Source organism: Lolium perenne, chromosome 3 (genome assembly GCF_019359855.2).
Source record: "Lolium perenne isolate Kyuss_39 chromosome 3, Kyuss_2.0, whole genome shotgun sequence".
NCBI lineage: Eukaryota > Viridiplantae > Streptophyta > Magnoliopsida > Poales > Poaceae > Lolium > Lolium perenne.
The window spans coordinates 93,057,766-93,082,865 of record NC_067246.2 but is presented as its reverse complement, the minus strand read 5'-3'; the positions used below and the strand labels follow the sequence as shown (position 1 = coordinate 93,082,865).

General features: G+C 42.2%; 1 protein-coding gene across 1 annotated transcript; it reads right to left on the bottom strand.

Moving 5' to 3' along the window:
• Nucleotides 1-229: 229 nt before the first annotated feature.
• On the bottom strand, nt 230-4,095 carry LOC127341916 (transcription factor bHLH51-like). Its single transcript, XM_051367855.2, has 2 exons — nt 2,711-4,095; nt 230-967 (listed from the first exon to the last, which is right to left on the bottom strand). The coding sequence occupies exons 1-2, from the start codon at nt 3,029-3,031 to the stop codon at nt 473-475; spliced, it is 816 nt and encodes a 271-aa protein (XP_051223815.1). The 5' UTR covers nt 3,032-4,095; the 3' UTR covers nt 230-472.
• Nucleotides 4,096-25,100: the final 21,005 nt, after the last annotated feature.

Here is a 25,100-nt window from a genome sequence, read left to right as displayed (position 1 = left end):
GGCTTCGGTGCGGAAATTATCCTATCCGTTTACATCCCTACGCCCATGAGATTATAGTACAGGAAAGTAATGCATAGGAATTCTCGAGGTTCCAATCCTTTGAATCAAATGACTACTATAGGAAAAAAAATTCTATGGATGAGAATCCTACAAATTTCCTTTAATTTTTTTATGAATCAAACAGACCCTAAGTGTAAAATACTGTGCCATTTTGTATTCTTAGAAAATAATGGAAGAAAGCGACAGATTTTAAGCTGCACTCAAAAGCCTGAAATGCTAGGCCAGTGTGAAGACAAATGTAGTAATCCTTGCAAACTGAAGATAAGCAACCCAACCACTGTGATGACTAATGTGTGGTACGTGGAACTTTTGCCTCGTACTACCTTCACAACCACGACGGAAGAAAAATCATCAACAAAACGTGCGCAACTGAAGGAGTGATCGAAAGTTCGAAACCATTACAAGTAGGGTGTCAGGAAGAAGAGCTGGAGGACTCGAACGTGGAGACCCTCCGTCGCTTGCTGTACAGAAGCGAGTCCCTGGGCGCGAAGTCCAGAGCGGCGGCGGAACTGACGACCCTGTCGAGCACCGACTCGAGCGCCTGCCGGACCGAGGCCGCGGTGACGGCGCCCTCGCGTGTCATGAGGACGGTGAGCCCGACGCGCCCGCCCAGCGTGGTCACCTCCGACCCGACGACCCTCGGCTTGAGGGGCTGCAGCGCGCGCCTGACGTCGGCGAAGAGGTCGGCGCAGCTGTCCGCGCAGCTGAGCGTCGCCTTGACGAGGAGGACGGGGCCGTTGTGGCGGGTGGTCGTGGCGTGGGGCGACGGTGATTGTTGGACGACCTCGACGACTGTGACCTCGTCGGCGCCGGAGGGGACGGGGCAGTGCTTGCCGATACGCGCTGCCTCGGCCTTGAGTTTCTTGACGTGGTTTATCACCTCAGCGAGCAGCGCCGCCTTGTCCATCTGCAAAAGCCAATACAGAGACGACGATCACGTCTGTTTGCGAACCGGGGCGAAGCCTGGATGTACCATTCAACAAGGCATTTCTGTCATGCGGCGGCAAAGCAATGTGCCACATATCTCCTGCTCTGTGCAGGCTCTACCCGGGGCACCGCGTGAAGCAGCTGCTTCATTGGCTGCCCCAATGCGGCCCAATAACAGGTATAGTTTCTCTCGTTTTTTCTTTTGTTATCTTTTTTTTCTTTCTGTTTATATTTAAAATATTCATATCTAAACATATTTCAAAATAAAAATTGTAAATTTGAAAATGTTCGTATCTGGAAATTTTATAATTGAAAAATAAAAAAAAACTAACTTGCAGAATCAGAAAACCGACGGCCGTAAAACAGAAGAAAACCTGAAAAAATGATGAAAACTGGACAAAACCGCATCTCTCTCACTAATAGCCCAGCTCAAAACTACCCCACCATGTGCGGTGCGCCAGATAGCGCACGCACTGAACGATCAATAGATTTTGCTCTGTCTGTCCATGTTAGAAGTAACAATATAGAGATTTGCCTACTCCCCACGCACCATTTCGATAGTAATGGTTATTTTGTCAGTTATAGTGCACTTGCTCTAGAAATGACAAAATAAACTATAAGTGCAATTTTTGAGGAATCTCACTTGGCACCTTAGGCCCAGTTGAATGACGATTTATGTTGTTTTCTCCTTCTTCTTTTTCCCTTCTCTTTATCTATTTTTCACTTTTCTTCTTCCTGTTTTGTCTCATTTTCTATTTTGCATCTCATTCTCCTATTGATTTAAATTTTTATTTTCTTTCCATTTGTAACACTTCATCTGTTTATTTAGTTATTTAAATAAATGTATACTATCATGTAGATTTTAACTATACTAGTATTTCTTCAAAAAATGCACTAACATTCCTTTTTAATGTGCATAAACAATTATTATGAAATACACGAATATTCTTTGAAAGTTATCATACATTTTTCTATAAACATGAATATTTTTTATAAAAATATGCAAGCATCTTATTTGACAAAAACAAATAATTTTCATTTCCCATTTTATGCCTTTTCAGTTTTTGTGAAATATATACATGAATTTTTTTTGGAGCCATGAATGCGTCTTAGAGAGTTATGGAAATTTTTCTAAAGATCCGTAAATATCTTTTTCAGACCAATAAACATACTCTTTTGATGTTAGAACATATTTTAGTACACGTGAATATTTAACATGAAGTGCACAAACATTTATTATGTAACTATGAAAGAAAAAAGATAGTAGTAAAGAAATTGTAACAAAAAATAAAATAAACATCAACACAAATAAAAAATGAAGAAGAAACGAAAAGTTCAGAATAGGAGCCAAAATGATTGCCCATGTCTACCACCAAAAGTTCATAATTGCCAAGCCGGTATACCTTAAAGAAATGGGTGTGACTATTTCTCAGTTGACCGAGAATGAGTTCGTTCTCAATCAGAGGATGTTATCAAATCTCAGTTGCAACTTATGTTATAACTTATGACTAGGATGAATCACGATGTAAATCAAATAATGTAGAACTTAACTGAGCATGAAGTTGAGAACTAGCAAATCCCTAAAGAAAATGATACCCCATACGACGCTGATGTTTGGAATTTTGCAAAAGGCGGTACAGTTCTGAGAGTGGGGTTGGATTTTTGCGAGATTCTCGAGTGCAAAAGGAGAAATACCGAGGCAACGAGAGGAGAAAGGGCTGACCTTGTCGGTGCAGGGGACCATGCTCCGGAGCGTGGCGAGGTGGGCGTTGATCCTCTCCCTCCGCCGCCGCTCCGCCTCGCTGTGGCTTCTCAGGGCCGTAGCCGCCTTCTCGTCTCGCTCGCCTCCTCCCTTCCTCTTCTGCACGACGTCCGTGACGTCGACGGCCGTGTGTAGCTGCCTCGTGCCGCCATCGAACAGGGCCGACAACGTCGACGCTTCCAGCTGCTGGTTAAAGCCATGATCATGGCCATGCCCGCCGCCGAAACCGCCGTAAAACCCTTCGTAGAGCCCCGCTGCACCGCTGAAGGGACCGCAGTTCATGTCGTCTCACAACAGAAGGCTGCAACGATCAAGATCGATGGTCCAGTAGCCTAATTCAAGGAAGTACAATTGATCGGGGACTGGACGGAATCGCAGCAGCTACGGAGAAACCATCGATGTGAAGTGCTAGCCAGGGGTTTAGAATACGGTTTCTCAAACTGCCACGGGAAGAGGTTTCGAGGGATCAGGCAGAGACAAGGATTTATTACAGGCACAAGGGCCAAGAACTCACTTGTTTGTTCTCCGGAATGTCGCAGGTCTACGCGACAGGGGAGGAGCAGGCTCCAAAGCTCCAAAGCCCGAAGAGGAGCAAACAAGCGCAGACAGCGGAAGCCAACAGGAAAAACAAGGAGCAGCGAGACCGAAGCCCTGGTTCCCAAGAGCAGGGTCCAGACAGTTCAGACACCTTCTCCCAAGATCGATCTCACCTCAGAAACGGCGAAACCCTTGGGAACAGAAGCTTCTAACAGAATCACAGGAAAAGCAGAGGAAGAGCGGAAGAGGCAAATCGAGAGAGGAAGAATAGAGGGGTTTTGAAGACGAACACAACAGACACCGAGACAGCTCAGGTGCCTGGTGGTCGATTCGGCGGACATGACCATGAAGGTAACTTGATTCTCCGTAGCTTCCTTTGCTCCGATTCCACCTTGCTTCCACCGGCACCGGCCCTCCTCCGCGTGTCCCCGTGCGCCTCCATTGCCGCCATCAGTGAACTGCTCGGGAGCTAAGCAGAGCTAGAGCACCGAGTGCTTCATCTTGGAACTCTCTTGCTCTGTGAACGGGATCATCTTCTGTGTTTCCTCTCTCTCTCTTTTGCTTTTTTTGTTGATTGGTGTTTTGGTTTTGTTGTTTCCTTCTTCAGAGAGTTCTCTGAGAAGAGGAGGCAAGAGCAGGAATGTTGTACAGGTTGGAGGAGGAAGGACTCTCTTTATTTCTTACTGAAGGATGAACAGATGAAGGGATCTCCTTCTGAGCAAGGATTGAGAGGGAATGCGAATATGTAGCTTATTACGTGCAGATGTTTGATTCGCGGCTATGTTCTGCATTTGACACGGAGGATAAGGACATGTGGTTGCTTGTTGGATTACTTCTTTGTTTGCTTACCTGCCTCTTTGGCTGGATATAATTTTCTTATGCTGACTCCAGACGGTTCCACAAGAATTTCGTCATGCAGAGTGCACATCAGCCAATGTAATACCTCGCTTGTGGAAAGAAATGGTACTTTTTTTCCATTATAGGCATGACTTTTACCACCAAGTTATGCATCAGCCAGAATCAGTGAGTGTGGTTAGAACTGACCATCCGGTGCCTCAATGATCATTTAACTGTGGAGAGCACAAGAGCATCACATCCTCTACCTAGTGTGTACTTTAATATGTGTTGAACTCTTTCTCTAGAAATTGTGTTCTTCAACAGGGTTAGGATAATTAGCTTAAACTGGGGTTGTGATGCAACTGATGAGACAACTGGTGCAGTAAGCTTCACACGACGGTTCCCAGCGCATTATCTTATTCATATGTATTTCGCGTAGCTGTTCCCTCTCCCTTTGCCCAACTTATTGGAATACACTTTCGTTCTGGATGACATTTAGTGAGTAGAATCATAAAAAAATAACATGTACTACGGCTTGCATACAATTGACATAATTGACATTGAGAGGGTACCAAGCTCTGTGTTATCTATTTGGGGTGACGTGGAGGCATAGAATTGCAGAGAAATCTAGTAGTGGGGGCTAGCTATTTAGGAATAGAAGATTTGTATATGCCCTGCAATTTGTTTTTGTGATCTTGCCAGCCAACCCATCTCTAAGTTCCTTGATGTTTACATGTCAACCGCCACCTTAGCTCTAAGTGAGCTTTCCCCATAACATTCTGATTCTCAAGTCCTCTTCATAAGCCTAGAATAATTCATGACAAGATGTTTGATTTGGATGACCTAGTCTTTAGGCCATTGGAACCCCCTGCCCTCATTAAACAACAAAAGTTGTTCTTATTATGACCACCCAACCCATTTCTTTTTGTTTGACTTGGTACATCCTTCAAGATGTGTGGTTCTAGAAACACTGCAAAATGTTTTGACGAAACTTTTCAGTTCATGTGCATGAACCTTGCTTGACATGACTTATGAAAACATATCAAGAAGCAACAAGGGCTAACGACTAGATGGCAGGGCACATCAAACAGTGAACTATATATGACACTGGATTCATAATCATTAATTTGATACAAGGAAAGGACAATTCTATCACCATCTTTGAAGAATTCTTTAATCTTCATTCTTGGGAGCCGTCACTCAAAGAGTACAAACTAATGCTACCAGTGATTGGATCATTAAGATGTTGCTTGCGATCTTCCATAGAAAGCCAAGGTAATTGGTTATGAAACGCAAAGCTGATAGCACCAGGGAGTAGCTAATCCCTTCCAAGTATAGTGTTGGAACACATGGCACTTTTAGGACCATATGTGTATCGAGAATTAATAGGGAGCATCGGTGGAATATTTTAAAGTAGTGTAGCATTTGTCTTGTTTTTTCTACTGAAATTTTGTACAGTATTAGTGACAATGACTTCCTTTTTACTCTTCTGTATATTCACATCAGATGACAAGAAGTGACCACGACACAAGATCAATTTGCTCTGCCAGTTAGAATCATTAGCGCCGTTATTGTCATCAATTACTAGTTTTTTTTATAATGATACACACACAGCCAGAGTTGGTGTACACGGAACAACAATTACACTAGGAGCCCCTAAGAGCCCGCCAGGCCGCGATCCGACTGCTGAAATCACGCAAGACGGAATAACAACTGCATCACAATCTCATTTTTTTTTTTGAGAAACACAGTACAAACGCAGGCGCTCACATATACGCGCATACACTCACCCCTATGAACGCACACATCCACACCCTACCCCTATTAGCACCTCCGGAAGACTGAGTCGGCGGATTGGATCTTGAAATTGACGAAGTCACCACAGGCGTCTCGCTGTCGACGGAAACGTCGTCTCCCACTGAATGAATTCCGTCTTTATGAGACACACAGATGTCAAATCTAGGGTTTGAACTCTAGTGGGCGGGGTACAACCACCCTCCTAACCACCCAACCTCAGATTGGTTCTCATCACAACCCCAATTTACAATCGATAGACTTGCATCTACAATAATTATTTTACAGGAGTAGAATCTCAAACTAGAGTCTTTTTTAGGCTGGTCATAGTGGTAAGTATCATGTAGTAGTATCATGCATATGATACTTGTGTATGATACAATCTCTATAGTGGTTAGTATCATGAAGTAGTATCATAGTCATGCTATATCTATTGCTTTTTAGAATCTCTATGCAAATTTATGCACAAGATTTGTTTGGTATTAACTTTTCTCGTGACATGCGCTATGATACAGTATCTACCTATGTTACTCTAATCTCACCTCTCTTCCTTAATTAGCTGCCACATCAGCATTTTTGTGAGACCAATATGCATGATACTAGCTATGATACTAGCACTATGACTAGCCTTACAGGAGTGGAATCTCATCTTAAACTACGTACTACGTAGTCCTAGCTAGATCTTGGAACTAATTAGTAATTACTCCACGTCGGGCCCTAGATGAGCCCTAGCTAGCACACGTCAGGCCCACGGTACGCTGTCTGGAAGCGGCAGCCATCGGCGTCCCTCAGCCGGACGTTGAGCACGTAGTTGGCCATCTCCAGCTCCGCGACCTTCTTCTTCATCGCGGCCGCGTCGCGCTCCATCTCCTCGTACCGTCGCTGCTGCGCCAGCACGCCGCGCTTCAGCACCGTGCCTCGCGCTCTGCCGCGGCCACGCGCTCCCTTAGCGCGGCGTTCTCCTCGTGCAGCATCACCGTCTCCGCCCCGCCACGCTCCGCGTGCTCCCTTAGCGAAGCGTTCTGCTCACGCAGCCTCGCCGTTGTCGTCGCCGGACGGCGATCTGCGGCTGCTAACCTAAAACTCAATGCTATCTGAATGTTTTGACACTTGGGAATTTTTGTGCCGCGTACACTAGCTGCGGCTTTCCTTTTTTCTCATTCCTTTATATCAGGCTACATGCAAAGAGGATCAACTAGCAATCCTAAACTCACGCCACTCCCAGCCCCTACCAACGTGCCATCCCACGTTGTGCTAGCTATTGCTCCGGTGTCCCCCCCTTCTAAACTTTGTTCTATTTAGATGGCTAGGATCTGCTGATACCCTTTCGTGGGTTGACTTAACATGTGTGTTTGGTTCATGGGCAAACATGTACGGGATGAGATGGGATAAAATATATTTAATTAACGATTAATAGAAAAATATAAATATGCCATTAACACACCGGTTAATATGTAATTAATGGGTCCTTTTCCCTTTGTGGTGGAGGCCGGACCTAGCGGGCGGCCGCCTACCCGTGCCTAGCAAGGTCACTACCCACACATACTTAGCGAGGCCGTTTCTTCTACTTGGTGTGGCGCAGACGTAGCAAGCTCGTTGCTCGCCACGCCATGGAGGCCGCCGCCGCCGAGCTAGGGAGCCACGTTGAAAATCAAGCCCGCCGCTTACCGCGCCCTGGAGGCCGCCGATGTCGAGCTGGGGAGCCACGCGGAAAAGCAAGCCCACCACTCGCCGTGACATGGTGGCCGCCGCTGAGCTGGGGAGCCACACATACGACGGTGGCAGGTGTCGGAGTCGCGTCGACGGCCATGGATTTTCAGACGGCTAGTGAGATTAGTCATGAAATTCACGGATCATATGGTCCAGCCTTTCTCAGAAATATTCGGCTTTTGGGATGGGAACATCCATATTTTCTGGTCACGAACCAAACGCACGTTTACCACCTGAACGTCGTTCGCTAGGGGGGGACACCGGAGCACAGCCCGTGCTAGAGGAGGTCGTGTGCCCGGCGGCCTAGCGCACGACGTGGGCATGCTCACACACGCACACATGCAGCAGTGTACCGTACCCATGGCACGTACACGCAAAGGAAAAACAGACATGCAGCTAGTATGACACAAGTGATCATGCTAACAAATCACCCCCTTACTTGTGGCACTTCTTCAGATCGACGACGCCGAGCTTCTCTCTGAACTCGATGAACTTCACCCGCCCGAGTGACTTGGACAGAACATCAGCGATCTGTTCTTCAGTCCTCACGTACTGAACATCAACCTTCTTCTCCTCGGCACACTCGCGAATGTAGTGATAGCGCGTGTCGATGTGCTTGCTGCGATCATGGTGCACAGGATTCTTGCACAAAGCGATTGCAGACTTGTTGTCGATGAGGAGCTTGACTTCCATGGGCGCCTGATACGCGTTCAACACGCGTCCGTTGGGAACCCCAAGAGGAAGGTGTGATGCGTACAGCGGCAAGTTTCCCTCAGTATGAAACCAAGGTTATCGAACCAGTAGGAGCCAAGAAGCACGTTGAAGGTTGATGGCGGCGGGATGTAGTGCGGCGCAACACCAGGGATTCCGGCGCCAACGTGGAACCTGCACAACACAACCAAAGTACTTTGCCCCAACGAAACAGTGAGGTTGTCAATCTCACCGGCTTGCTGTAACAAAGGATTAACCGTATTGTGTGGAAGATGATTGTTTGCAGAAAACAGTAGAACAAGTATTGCAGTAGATTGTATTTCAGTAAAGAGAATTGGACCGGGGTCCACAGTTCACTAGAGGTGTCTCTCCCATAAGATAAACAGCATGTTGGGTGAACAAATTACAGTTGGGCAATTGACAAATAAAGAGGGTATGACCATGCACATACATATCATGATGAGTATAGTGAGATTTAATTGGGCATTACGACAAAGTACATAGACCGCCATCCAACTGCATCTATGCCTAAAAAGTCCACCTTCAGGTTATCATCCGAACCCCCTCCAGTATTAAGTTGCAAAGCAACAGACAATTGCATTAAGTATGGTGCGTAATGTAATCAACAACTACATCCTTAGACATAGCATCAATGTTTTATCCCTAGTGGCAACAGCACAACACAACCTTAGAACTTTCTGTCACTGTCCCAGGTGTCAATGCAGGCATGAACCCACTATCGAGCATAAATACCCCCTCTTGGAGTTACAAGCATCTACTTGGCCAGAGCATCTACTAGTAACGGAGAGCATGCAAGATCATAAACAACACATAGATATAACTTTGATAATCAACATAACAAGTATTCTCTATTCATCGGATCCCAACAAACGCAACATATAGAATTACAGATAGATGATCTTGATCATGTTAGGCAGCTCACAAGATCCGACAATGATAGCACAATGGGGAGAAGAAAACCATCTAGCTACTGCTATGGACCCATAGTCCAGGGGTAGACTACTCACACATCACTCCGGAGGCGACCATGGCGGCGTAGAGTCCTCCGGGAGATGATTTCCCTCTCCGGCAGGGTGCCGGAGGCGATCTCCTGGATCCCCCGAGATGGGATCGGCGGCGGCGGCGTCTCTGGAAGGTTTTCCGTATCGTGGCTCTCGGTACTGGGGGTTTCGCGACGGAGGCTATTTGTAGGCGGAAGGGCAGGTCAAGAGGCGGCACGGGGGCCCCACACCACCGGGCCGCGCGGCCACGGGGGGGGGGGCCGCGCCGCCCTAGGGTGTGGCCCCCTCGTGGCCCCTCTTCGTCTCCTCTTCGGACTTCTGGAAGCTTCGTGGCAAAATAGGACCCTGGGCGTTGATTTCGTCCAATTCCGAGAATATTTCGTTACTAGGATTTCTGAAACCAAAAACAGCAGAAAACAGGAACTGGCACTTCGGCATCTTGTTAATAGGTTAGTTCCAGAAAATGCACGAATATGACATAAAGTGTGCATAAAACATGTAGATAACATCAATAATGTGGCATGGAACATAAGAAATTATCGATACGTCGGAGACGTATCAGCATCCCCAAGCTTAGTTCTGCTCGTCCCGAGCAGGTAAAACGATAACACAAATAATTTCTGGAGTGACATGCCATCATAATCTTGATCATACTATTTGTAAAGCATATGTAGTGAATGCAGCGATCAAAACAATGTATATGACATGAGTAAACAAGTGAATCATATAGCAAAGACTTTTCATGAATAGCACTTCAAGACAAGCATCAATAAGTCTTGCATAAGAATTAACTCATAAAGCAATAATTCATAGTAAAAGCATTGAAGCAACACAAAAGAAGATTAAGTTTCAGCGGTTGCTTTCAACTCATAACATGTATATCTCATGGATATTGTCAACATAGAGTAATATAATAAGTGCAATAAGCAAGTATGTAGGAATCAATGCACAGTTCACACAAGTGTTTACTTCTTGAGGTGGAGAGAAATAGGTGAACTGACTCAACATTGAAAGTAAAAGAATGGTCCTCCATAGAGGAAAAGCATCGATTGCTATATTTGTGCTAGAGCTTTGATTTTGAAAACATGAAACAATTTTGTCAACGGTAGTAATAAAGCATATGTATCATGTAAATTATATCTTATAAGTTGCAAGCCTCATGCATAGTATACTAATAGTGCCCGCACCTTGTCCTAATTAGCTTGGACTACCGGATCATCACAATGCACATGTTTTTACCAAGTGTCACAAAGGGGTACCTCTATGCTGCCTGTACAAAGGTCTAAGGAGAAAGCTCGCATTGGATTTCTCGCTATTGATTATTCTTCAACTTAGACATCCATACCGGGACAACATAGACAACAGATAATGGACTCCTCTTTTATGCATAAGCATGCAACAACAATTAATAATTTTCTCATTTGAGATTGAGGATATATGTCCAAAACTGAAACTTCCACCATGGATCATGGCTTTAGTTAGCGGCCCAATGTTCTTCTCTAACAATATGCATGCTTAACCATAAGGTGGTAGATCTCTCTTACTTCAGACAAGACGGACATGCATAGCAACTCACATGAAATTCAACAAAGAGTAGTTGATGGCGTCCCCAGTGAACATGGTTATCGCACAACAAGCAACTTAATAAGAGATAAAGTGCATAATTACATATTCAATACCACAATAGTTTTTAAGCTATTTGTCCCATGAGCTATATATTGCAAAGGTGAATGATGGAATTTTAAAGGTAGCACTCAAGCAATTTACTTTGGAATGGCGGAAAATACCATGTAGTAGGTAGGTATGGTGGACACAAATGGCATAGTGGTTGGCTCAAGTATTTTGGATGCATGAGAAGTATTCCCTCTCGATACAAGGTTTAGGCTAGCAAGGCTTATTTGAAACAAACACAAGGATGAACCGGTGCAGCAAAACTCACATAAAAGACATATTGAAAACATTATAAGACTCTACACCATCTTCCTTGTTGTTCAAACTCAATACTAGAAATTATCTAGACCTTAGAGAAACCAAATATGCAAACCAAATTATAGCATGCTCTATGTATTTCTTCATTAATGGGTGCAAAGCATATAATGCAAGAGCTTAATCATGAGCACAACAATTGCCAAGTATCACATTACCCAAGACATTTATAGCAATTACTACATGTATCATTTTCCAATTCCAACCATATAACAATTTAACGAAGAAGAAACTTCGCCATGAATACTATGAGTAGAAACCAAGGACATACTTGTCCATATGCTACAGCGGAGCGTGTCTCTCTCCCATAAAGTGAATGCTAGGATCCATTTTATTCAAACAAAACAAAAAACAAAAACAAACCGACGCTCCAAGCAAAGCACATAAGATGTGATGGAATAAAAATATAGTTTCAGGGGAGGAACCTGATAATGTTGTCGATGAAGAAGGGGATGCCTTGGGCATCCCCAAGCTTAGACGCTTGAGTCTTCTTGATATATGCAGGGGTGAACCACCGGGGCATCCCCAAGCTTAGAGCTTTCACTCTCCTTGATCATGTTGCATCATACTCCTCTCTTGATCCTTGAAAACTTCCTCCACACCAAACTCGAAACAACTCATTAGAGGGTTAGTGCACAATAAAAATTAACATATTCAGAGGTGACACAATCATTCTTAACACTTCTGGACATTGCATAAAGCTACTGGACATTAATGGATCAAAGAAATTCATCCAACATAGCAAAAGAGGCAATGCGAAATAAAAGGCAGAATCTGTCAAAACAGAACAGTTCGTATTGACGAATTTTAAAATGGCACCAGACTTGCTCAAATGAAAATGCCCAAATTGAATGAAAGTTGCGTACATATCTTAGGATCATGCACGTAAATTGGCTTAATTTTCTGAGCTACCTACAGGGAGGTGGACCCAGATTCGTGACAGCAAAGAAATCTGGAACTGCGCAGTAATCCAAATCTAGTACTTACTTTTCTATCAACGGCTTTACTTGGCACAACAAAACACTAAACTAAGATAAGGAGAGGTTGCTACAGTAGTAAACAACTTCCAAGACACAAAATAAAAACAAAGTACTGTAGGTAAAAACATGGGTTGTCTCCCATAAGCGCTTTTCTTTAACGCCTTTCAGCTAGGCGCAGAAAGTGTGTATCAAGTATTATCAAGAGACGAAGTGTCAACATCATAATTTGTTCTAATAATAGAATAAAAAGGTAACTTCATTCTCTTTCTAGGAAAGTGTTCCATACCTTTCTTGAGAGGAAATTGATATTTTATATTACCTTCCTTCATATCAATGATAGCACCAACAGTTCGAAGAAAAGGTCTTCCCAATATAATGGGACAAGATGCATTGCATTCAATATCCAAGACAACAAAATCAACGGGGACAAGGTTATTGTTAACGGTAATGCGAACATTATCAACTTTCCCCAAAGGTTCTTTGTAGAATGATCAGCAAGATTAACATCCAAATAACAATTTTTCAGCGGTGGCAAGTCAAGCATATTATAGATTTTCTTAGGCATAACAGAAATACTTGCACCAAGATCACATAAAGCATTACAATCAAAATCTTTAACCTTCATCTTAATGATGGGCTCCCAACCATCCTCTAGCTTTTTAGGAATAGAGGCTTCGCGCTCTAGTTTCTCTTCTCTAGCTTTTATGAGAGCATTTGTAATATGTTGCGTGAAAGCCAAATTTATAGCACTAGCATTAGGACTTTTAGCAAGTTTTTGCAAGAACTTTATAACTTCAGAGATGTGGCAATCATCAAAATTCAAACCATTATAATCTAAAGCAATGGGATCATCATCCCCAATGTTGGAAAAAATTTCAGCAGCATTATCACGAGCGAGTTTCAGAGTTTTAGCAGTTTCAGGCAGTTTCTCGCGCTTTGCATTAGAAGTGGAAACATTGCTAACACCAATTCTTTTATTATTAATAGTAGGAGGTGCAGCAACATGTGTAGCATTAGCATTACTAGTGGTGGTAATAGTCCAAACTTTAGCTACATTCTTCTCTTTAGCTAGTTTTTCATTTTCTTCTCTATCCCACCTAGCACGCAGTTCAGCCATTAATCTTATATTCTCATTAATTCTAACTTGGATGACATTTGCTGTAGTAACAATTTTATTATAATGATTCTCATTAGGCATAACTTTCGATTTCAAAAGATCAACATCAGCAGCAAGACTATCGACTTTAGAAGCAAGTATATCAATTTTCCCAAGCTTTTCTTCAACAGATTTGTTAAAAGCAGTTTGTGTACTAATAAATTCTTTAAGCATGGCTTCAAGTCCAGGGGGTGAACTCCTATTATTGTTGTAAGAATTCCCATAAGAATTACCATAGCCGTTGCCATTATTATAAGGATATGGCCTATAGTTGTTACTAGAATTGTTCCGGTAAGCATTGTTGTTGAAATTATTATTTTTAATGAAGTTCACATCAACATGTTCTTCTTGTGCAACCAATGAAGCTAATGGAACATTATTAGGATCAATATTAGTCCTATCATTCACAAGCATAGACATAATAGCATCAATCTTATCACTCAAGGAGGAGGTTTCTTCGACAGAATTTACCTTCTTACCTTGTGGAGCTCTTTCCGTGTGCCATTCAGAGTAGTTGATCATCATATTATCAAGAAGCTTTGTTGCTTCACCAAGAGTGATGGACATAAAGGTACCTCCAGCAGCTGAATCCAATAAATTCCGTGAAGAAAAATTTAGTCCTGCATAGAAGGTTTGGATGATCATCCAAGTAGTCAGTCCATGAGTTGGGCAATTTTTAACCAGAGATTTCATTCTTTCCCAAGCTTGAGCAACATGTTCAGTATCTAATTGTTTAAAATTCATTATGCTACTCCTCAAAGATATAATTTTAGCAGGGGATAATATCTACCAATAAAAGCATCGTTGCATTTAGTCCATGAATCAATACTATTCTTAGGCAGAGATAGCAACCAATCTTTAGCTCTTCCTCTTAATGAGAAAGGGAACAATTTTAATTTTATAATGTCACCATCTACATCCTTATACTTTTGCATTTCACATAATTCAACAAAATTATTGAGATGGGCAGCAGCATCATCAGAACTAACACCAGAAAATTGCTCTCGCATAACAAGATTCAGTAAAGCGGGTTTAATTTCAAAGAATTCTGCTGTAGTAGCAGGTGGAGCAATAGGTGTGCATAAGAAATCATTATTATTTGTGGTTGTGAAATCACACAACTTAGTATTTTCAGGAGTGGCCATTTTAGCAACAGTAAATAAAGCAAACTAGATAAAGTAAATGCAAGTAACTAATTTTTTTGTGTTTTTGATATAGCAAACAAGATAGCAAATAAAGTAAAACTAGCAACTAATTTTTTTGTATTTTGATTTAGTGCAGCAAACAAAGTAGTAAATAAAACTAAGCAAGACAAAAACAAAGTAAAGAGATTGAGAAGTGGAGACTCCCCTTGCAGCGTGTCTTGATCTCCCCGGCAACGGCGCCAGAAAAAGCTGCTTGATACGCGTTCAACACGCGTCCGTTGGGAACCCCAAGAGGAAGGTGTGATGCGTACAGTGGCAAGTTTCCCTCAGTATGAAACCAAGGTTATCGAACCAGTAGGAGCCAAGAAGCACGTTGAAGGTTGATGGCGGCGGGATGTAGTGCGGCGCAACACCAGGGATTCCGGCGCTAACGTGGAACCTGCACAACACAACCAAAGTACTTTGCCCCAACGAAACAGTGAGGTTGTCAATCTCACCGGCTTGCTGTAACAAAGGATTAACCGTATTGTGTGGAAGATGATTGTTTGCAGAAAACAGTAGAACAAGTATTGCAGTAGATTGTATTTCAGTAAAGAGAATTGGACCGGGGTCCACAGTTCACTAGAGGTGTCTCTCCCATAAGATAAATAGCATGTTGGGTGAACAAATTACAGTTGGGCAATTGACAAATAAAGAGGGCATGACCATGCACATACATATCATGATGAGTATAGTGAGATTTAATTGGGCATTACGACAAAGTACATAGACCGCCATCCAACTGCATCTATGCCTAAAAAGTCCACCTTCAGGTTATCATCCGAACCCCCTCCAGTATTAAGTTGCAAAGCAACAGACAATTGCATTAAGTATGGTGCGTAATGTAATCAACAACTACATCCTTAGACATAGCATCAATGTTTTATCCCTAGTGGCAACAGCACAACACAACCTTAGAACTTTACATCCTTTGTCCCAGTGTCAATGCAGGCATGAACCCACTATCGAGCATAAATACCCCCTCTTGGAGTTACAAGCATCTACTTGGCCAGAGCATCTACTAGTAACGGAGAGCATGCAAGATCATAAACAACACATAGATATAACTTTGATAATCAACATAACAAGTATTCTCTATTCATCGGATCCCAACAAACGCAACATATAGAATTACAGATAGATGATCTTGATCATGTTAGGCAGCTCACAAGATCCGACAATGATAGCACAATGGGGAGAAGACAACCATCTAGCTACTGCTATGGACCCATAGTCCAGGGGTAGACTACTCACACATCACTCCGGAGGCGACCATGGCGGCGTAGAGTCCTCCGGGAGATGATTCCCCTCTCCGGCAGGGTGCCGGAGGCGATCTCCTGGATCCCCCGGGCTGGGAGCGGCGGGGGCGTCTCTGGAAGGTTTTCCGTATCGTGGCTCTCGGTACTGGGGGTTTCGCGACGGAGGCTATTTGTAGGCGGAAGGGCAGGTCAAGAGGCGGCACGGGGGCCCCACACCACAGGGCCGCGCGGCCAAGGGGGGGGGGCGCCGCCCTAGGGTGTGGCCCCCTTGTGGCCCCTCTTCGTCTCCTCTTCGGACTTCTGGAAGCTTCGTGGCAAAATAGGACCCTGGGCGTTGATTTCGTCCAATTCCGAGAATATTTCGTTACTAGGATTTCTGAAACCAAAAACAGCAGAAAACAGCAACTGGCACTTCTGAAAGGACACGGATGTCGCCTAGAGGGGGGGGGGGGGGGGGGTGAATAGGCGATTTAAAACTTTTACGAGATGGGCTTAACAAATGCGGAATAAAACTAGCGTTTACTTTGTCAAGCCCAAAGCCTATATACTATTGTTCACCTATGTGCACCAACAACTTATTCTAAGCAATGGTTCACCTATGTGCATCAACAACTTAAGCTAAGCAATACAAGCAAGTATGTGATAGCAAGATATATATATAACTTCAAGCACGATGGCTATCACAAGGTAAAGTGCATAAGTAAAGAGCTCGGGTATAGAGATAACCGAGGCACGCGGGAGACGATGATTTATCCCAGAGTTCACACTCTTGCGAGTGCTAATCTTCGGTGGAGAGGTGCGGTTGCTTAGTGCTCCCGAACACCACAAGAGGCTCACCTTGAGGTGTGGTTGCTCGATGCACACCAACGCCACAAAGGCCTCACCCCAAGATGCGGTACTCACACCACACACCGAACGCCACGAAGGCGCCTCACCTAAATCTCCGGTGACCCTCGCCACAAAGGCCTAGGTCACGGTTCCACTAAGGGATTTCCTTCGAGGCGGAAACCGGGCCTTACACAAAGCTTGGGGCACACATCCACAACTTAATTGGAGGCTCCCAAGAAATCGCCACAAAGGCCTCCAATCCGTCTAGGGTTCCAAGACCCCAAGAGTAACAACTTTCTTGCTTTCACCTCCACGAATCACCGTGGAGAACTCAAACCGATGCACCAAATGCAATGGCAAGAACACCACAAAGATGCTCAAGTCCTTCTCTCTCAAATTCCAACAAAGCTACAAAAGCTATTGGGGGAATAAGAGAGGAAGAACAAAGAGGAGAACACACAATTCTCCAAGATCTAGATCCCAAAGATTCACTCACAAAGAGGTGATTTGGTTTGGTCAAAGTGTGGATCTAGATCCCCTCAATCTTTCTCTCAAAAAGATGCAAGAATCATTGGTTGGGGAAAGAGAGATCAAGCTCACAAAAAGTCAATCAACAATGGTGGTGAGCTTGAGAGAGAGAGGAGGAAGAAGAAGGAGCAAGCCGTCAAAAAACCAGGAGAGAGAGGGGCTTAAAAAGATGCCCCAATTTCTGCCCGTTGGGGCTGGCCAGTCGACTTGGGGCCGGTAGTACCGGCCAGCAAGGGGCGGTACTACCGCCCGTGTGTGCTGTGCGCGCGGAGGGGGAGCGGTACCTCCGGCCGTGGTTGAGCGGTACCTCCGGTCGGGCCGGAGCGGTACCACCGGCCGTGGTACCGGCCGCATGTCCCAATACCCTGGAAACATACTGTGAGGCTTGGCCTATTTCCGGTACCACGAGCGGTACCTCGGGCGGTACTGCCGCTCGTGCACGGGCGGTACTACCGCTCGCGCTCGGGCGGTACTACCGCTCAGCCCAAACTCCTCTCTTTGGGCAAACTTAGAAAAAGCATAACTTGAGTATCCGGACTCCGATTTTGATGATCTTGGACTCGTTTCGAAGCTAGTAACAAGCTCTACAAGATCATGCAGGGAACCATCATAGTCCAGCAAAGGAGTATAGAAACAAATGATGAAAGGTTTGACCTATCTAAGAAAGACATACCGGTAAAACCTCCAACCTCGAAAATGCTACAAGTTGCCCAAGCAAAAAACCATTCTTGATGAACTAGAGCTTGTCATGAGAATACGCACAAGCTCTAAAACATCACATGGATAAGATCCAAATAACAACCAAGAAAGATGATGCAAGGATGCAAAGGTTTGAGCTCTCTCCGAACGATACGATCGAGTTACTCACTCGAGAGCCCTCTTGATAGTACGGCAACTAAACTATAAAACGGTCTCCAACTACACCATGAGACCGGTGAGAAAGACACCCTATCAAGAGCAAAACTTAACCTTGCGCATTCCACTTGAGCTTGATGATGACGGTCTTGACTGCAACAAGATGGAACGCCTTTCTTGATTGTGCTTGTTTGACGAAGTCTTGTGGATTGCTCCCCCATAATCCACCATGGGAGAGCTTCTTCTTCAGCGCATCTTCACATATCCATGATCACCATATGGATGGCAAGACTCAAGCAAAGGATCTCTTCGAGATGGCTCATATTGAACTTGCACTACATTATGTTGATGTCTTGAAGTAACTTGAGGGCTCACTTCATCTTCATCTTCAAGACATACTTGACACTTGATATCCTTCAACAATTTCTTCTTATTGCAACCTTGAAGCCAACAAATGGTTCAAGCATTGCCTATGGACAACACCTACAAATATAACTCAATGCAAACATTAGTCCATAGGGATTGTCATTAATTACCAAAACCACACATGGGGGCTCCATGCACTTTCAATCTCCCCCATTTTGGTAATTGATGACAATCTCTTTGAGAGGATTTATATAAGGAATTTAAGTAACAAATAAGTTGAATATATAGAGCAAACTCCCCCATAATATATGCATGTGTGAATGATCTTGACTTTCATTGCATATATTGGCATTCAAAGCCAAGTGGAGTTTCCTCTAAATATTCAACTATGCAAAGCAACAAGATGCAATGCAATAAAGGCATATGCTTAAGCACAAAGCAAAGACATAACCAAATTCCCTTAAACCCTCCAAACTTCTCCCCCATTGGCACCAATTGCCGAAATGGGTGAAAAATTTAGAAGGCCAATATAGTGAGAGTTCCTCCATAGCGTGTGCATTTCTCATAATTTGAGTGGAATCAAATGCACATATCCAATGACGAATATTCGGAAGGAATCACACTATAGATAGGATCAAAGATTGCAAAAAGATAACAAAGTCAAGAAGCTTCAACAAATGAAGCAAGCAACCAAATGAACCACAAGGAAGTTACCAAAAGAAAGATAGATATTATTGTAAGATCAAGAAGATTGCTCTAAATAATATGAGGAAGCTCCCCAAGGTTTTTTTTTTTTGTGTGCACAAAACTAGTAAATTTGCATTGGAGTATAAAGTGCACAAACATGGAATCATCACTCCCATAATATCATTCAAAAACAAAATATACCAAGTGAATCAAACTCTAATGATCACCAAAAGATAGTGCTCTAAATCAAATGAGGAAGCTCCCCAAGGTACATGCATAAATTTAAATGTTGCATTTGAATACATATGCATAACATGGAATCCTCACTCCCTCATTACCATTTAAAACACAAACATTTGCAATAGATCATAGATAGAAAAATAAGCTTAACACTTGCAACAAACAAATAGTTGAGCAACAATTAAGAGGCACCACAATAAAAAGGCTCAACCAAGAGGATATGTGAAAGGCACGATAAAGCATATTATAAGACTATTACAAGGATGAGAAAAAAGCATCATCATAGTCTTCAATGAATTATATTGCTTAGCATGACCAATCAACACACAATAAATAAATAAGATATCAAAAGGAGATGTATCATCTCTTATGTGTATAAGTTTCTCTAAGTGGGCAATATCACAAAGATATTTATCCACAAAGAAACATGCACACACAAAATAGATATGCAAGAAAAATAGTATGATATCCAAGACGAAGTCATGCAATATACCAATAAGAATTTTTTGCTTAATAGCATGGCCAAAGGCTCAATTTTATCTTATTGTACATTCATGAACTTCAACCACAAACAACTAAAATACATCACAAATATCAACAAGGGATAGAAGATAGTTGGGATGCATTTGAGAAAGGCAACAAGTATCACAAACGGGGATACCAAAAGAAGTAACTAAATTTGCACTTTCATCTATATTGCACATGTGAGAGCCTTGAGGAATTGATATGCAACAAAATTGCTAGATAGGCATAGTTGGGATGGATGAATCATGAGCATGATTTAAAATACTTCCCAACAAATGCACTCATCTCAAATTACTCACATTCACAATAAAGAGGTTTCATTAAGACTTTTGCAAGAAGCACAACATTTGCAAATCAAGAGATTCATGCCAAGATGCAACCATAAGGTTGGATACAAGAAAAGTATGCATGAGAAGATACTTGTTACCAAGATAGCATTGGTGTGGATGTAGTAGATATGTGTTCGTTGACCATCCTAGCTTGCCTCAAGTTACCATTGAGTCACCACTTCTTTCTAAGAGTGAGACAAGCATCCAATGCATATCCATTGTACCTAACACAAAGGTAAGTACAAAATGGTCCCCAAACTAATTGGGTCCGAAGTAGTTAGACACACTACAACATATAGGACAAACTCCACAATTCTATTTGCATATAGATATAAAAATGAATTTCATGCACATCTTAGCCAAATTAGGATTTGATGGAGTTTACCCTATATATTGGCTCAAAGGAAGTAACACATGCCATAAGATATACATATATTGAATATGCATGCACAATATTTTCAAGAACCAAAGGAAGATACAATTTGGACAAAACACCAAATAAATCAAGAGATAATGGTTGTCCAAGTTATATCAAAGAATCAAATCAACACAAGATTGATTCCAAAGAATTATCTCAATATAAGAAGCTAATCAAACCTAAACACAAAGGGATGAGATAACCAACTCCCAAGAGAGCAAGGTTCCAACAAACAAACCAAACCCTCAACACTTTTTATGATGGCACAAAGTACCAAAAAGAAAGTTTATGTCTCCCAAAACCAAATTTTTGATAATGATCAAGAGATGTTAAGCATTCTAACAAATATAGGAGAGCTCCCCCAAGATTAGTGCATTATCTAGGATTTTGCATATGAATACAAAATGCACAAAACTAGGATCATCACGCTACCTATATCTACTAAAATGCTAAGAAAGTTTGAATAGACAAATTAGATCCATAAGATGCAAGGAAGACACATGGGAGTCAAAGCACAACACATTCATGGCAATAAATAAGACAATTTAAACGCAAGAGCCAATGTAGATATGATCAATAAATATCTACCTCATAATTGATTACCAATTGTCCTAGGACAAGAGGTATTAGGAAATATTTCCCGGTGGTAGTTTGTAAGTATACATAAGATCATATTTACAACGAAACAAAGCATATGGTAGGAGATAAGAGTTAACCATCATGCAAAGATAGTTTCTTGATAGCTTCATTTAGTCATACCAACATGCAAGGCAATTAATAGTATTCATACCAACATGCAAAGCAATTAATAGTATTCATACCAACATGCAAAACAATTAATAGTATTCATACCAACATGCAAAGCAATTAATAGTATGACTTGAAGCACATGGTTTTCCAAAAATGTATTGAGGGACACGTTGTGAAAAACCATGCCAAGAAAAACTTTCACAAATAAGATCCACAAAGATATTAGCAATGAAGCCATTTAAGCAAATTGGAGCTTGTTTGAGCAAACATGCCACATAGGAGAGAGATAATTTACGGTATCAATTCTATGTGACACAACCTCAAATGTTCACATTTTCTAGGCTTGTAATATGCACAAAGCTTATTACTCCCCCATAATGTGATAAGGAATTTATTTTCACAAGAGGCAAATAAGATCCAAGTAGAGATATTAATGGACATTAGAATTTGAATTTCTCATGAAGATGACATACCACATAGCGACTAGATAATCTCGCAATATCAATTCTAAGCGATATTCCTCATGTACACACATTGTTTAGGATCATGAAATTCCCAAAGGAATATCACTCCCCCAAAATGGGATTGTCCATTAATCGCTCATAAGAGCCATATAAGATACAACAAGATGCAAAGAGGCTCCATCACAAACACAAATACATGGTGTGCAACCCAACATGCATAGACTTGATTTCTCAAGCAAAACTATTAGGAAGCACAACATATACAAACACATGTTAGGAACAAAACTAACACATGCAAAGGGGCGAGTAACTTTCAATATAAATGAGTTGAGAACATGTTACCGCAAGGAGGAACATTGGATATATGATAGTAGCAAGATAATCAAAAGACTTGGCTTGATATAATATAAATGATGAAGATCCCTTAATTCTTCATGATGTAGCCAAGTCTCCAATGCCCTCCAACAAGCACCTATTGATCAAGTTTTGGATTGTTGGTCCCCAACTAAGTTGGGTCCTAAGAGGTTAGTCACAATAGGCTTGGCAACCCAAATGGTCCTTTTCTTGACACCACTTTGAGCACCAACAAATTTGGCAAACACATTGCCACCCTCATCCTTACGAAGAGAATAAACATCATCAACGGTGATAGAGTTGGATGAGGTACCAATAGTGCAAAAGGAGGAGATGTGGCCCTTCTCACGGCATAAGTAGCAAGTTCTTTTCTTCTCCTTCTTCTCACTAGATTTCTCCACAATGGGAGCATTGGCTTGATTTTTCTTGGGAAGTGGAATTTCTTCAACTTGAGGTTGAATATGAGTTTGAGCTTGAGGCCGCTTCCCTTTTTGCTTCTTCTTCAAAGGGCAAGATCTAACATGGTGCCCTTCAATTTTGCACTTGAAGCAAACAATCTTGGCTGGGTCTTTGACTTGTACTTGGCCCTTCTTGTTGTTCTTGTTGTTGTTGTTGTTGGACTTGTTCTTGTTGTTGGATTTGAATCCAAGTCCACTCTTGTCATTAGGGGATTGTTGCACACTTAACATCGTGTCAAATTTGCATTTCCCTTCATGACTCTTTACCAAGTCGGTCTTCAAGGAAGTGACTTGGGCCTTGAGCTCTTTGATTTCCTCTACATGGTTAGTAACAACACAAGTACTAGAGGAAGTAGAACCTTCATTGTTAGAGCAACAAGGCAAGGAAGATAATTCATCACAAGATTTAGCAATACTATGAGTGGATGAATTACTAGGACTAGCACATGGCAATATAGCATTTTGGGTAGTAGTGCTAGTATCCACATGAGGCTCACAAGGTGTTGCCTTTGATATGATAGCCTCATGAGCTAACTTTAGCCTATCATGAGAAGCTAGAAGATCCTCATGGGAGCTAGCAAGCTTTCCATGATTTTCTTCCAATTTCCCATAATTGCTAGTTAGCAAATCAAGTTGAGCCCTTAGCTCAAAATTCTCCTTCAAGATAGATGCTTCACAAGTAGTAGAGTTAGTAGCACAAGCATCATCACAAGACATATCAAGAAGAGAGGGTAACATAGCATGCTCTTTTAAATATGAAGCTTGTAGTTGCTCATATGACTTGGTGAGGATAGAGTGTTCGCTCTCCAAGGCCTTGTGGGCCTTGTCTAGATCATCTAGATCCTTAACAAGTTTATCATGACCAACACCAACTTTGGACTTCTCATTTTTAAGCAATTTTAATTTAGCTTTAGCATGGTCTCTTTCTTTAGTGAGTTTAGCAAATATTTCATTTTGAGACACCTCAAGGGTTTCAAGTTGCTCCTCTAGAGAGGCTACGGTATCTTGTTCTTCTTCAAGATCATTCTTTAAGGATGCTACATCATTGGCATACTCTCGTTCAAGAGCACCCTTTTTATCAATGGTGTTCTCATGCATCCAAATAAGTTTTTGGCTCTCAATAGCGGTAGTCAAGATTTCAAAGAAGTGAGTGCTAGCAATTTTATCTTTGCAAATAACCTTGAATACGCTCTCACCCTTATCGCGTAGAGAGACAACCCAATCCTCTTCTTCATATTCATCCTCATCCTTATCACCACGAGACATATTAGGTTCCATGGTAGGAGGTACCGTGGAACCCTTGGCCATAAGGCATATATGAGGACCGTGAGATAAAGATGAGGAGTTACTTGAGGCTCCTTTAAAGATCTTGTCTTGACCAATAGAATCTTTGGTTTCCTCTACAATGTTAGTCACACAACAACTAGAGGAAATATAAGCATTTTTATCATGGCCACAAGACAAAGCAAGCATATCATCATTAGATTTATTCAAGCAACTTACACATGATATGCAAGGACTATCAACACAAGCATGTAAATCATTTCTAGTGCTAGATGTGTTTAAGTCCAAAGATGAAGCATTGCAATGAGATAGAGATGAAGAATCATCAATAGTACGCCCAATATCAACATTGCAATTTTCATCACCACTCACCATATCATTACCTTGTGTCTTACCACACTTTGGTGAAGTGGATGAAGATGAGAACTCATCACGACCGGAAGTGGAAGCAATACAATCATCCTTAATAATATTGGACACATCATATTTATCTTGAATTTTTGTCCATAACTCATGAGCGCTCCAAAAAGGCAAGTAAGGAAAAAGACCTACATCTCGCAAAGCATTCATAAGAACATAAGAAGCTTGAGAATTGAGATATAAATTTTTCTCATCCTCTAAAGATAGATTTTGTGAATCCATAGGAGGAGAAAAACCTATATCTACAATTTTCTCCATATGAGGGTCAATGTCCCGAAAATGACTAAGCATGCAAATTTTCCAAACATCATAATTTGTGCCATCTAATATAAGAGTGTTATCGTGCACTAATCCTCTAGCCGACATCTTTACTCTCAAGGCGGTGAAGCCTAAGAATGAGAGACCTTGCTCTGATACCAATTGAAAGGACACGGATGTCGCCTAGAGGGGTGAATAGGCGATTTAAAACTTTTACGAGATGGGCTTAACAAATGCGGAATAAAACTAGCGTTTACTTTGTCAAGCCCAAAGCCTATATACTATTGTTCACCTATGTGCACCAACAACTTATTCTAAGCAATGGTTCACCTATGTGCATCAACAACTTAAGCTAAGCAATACAAGCAAGTATGTGATAGCAAGATATATATATAACTTCAAGCACGATGG

Excerpts from the sequence above, each read along its gene's own strand:
- LOC127341916 (XM_051367855.2), bottom strand. The coding sequence starts at position 3,031 with ATGAACTGCGGTCCCTTCAGCGGTGCAGCGGGGCTCTACGAAGGGTTT. Across the intron at positions 968-2,710 it reads TGGTCCCCTGCACCGACAAG|ATGGACAAGGCGGCGCTGCT; the intron begins GTCAGCCCTTTC and ends TGGCTTTTGCAG.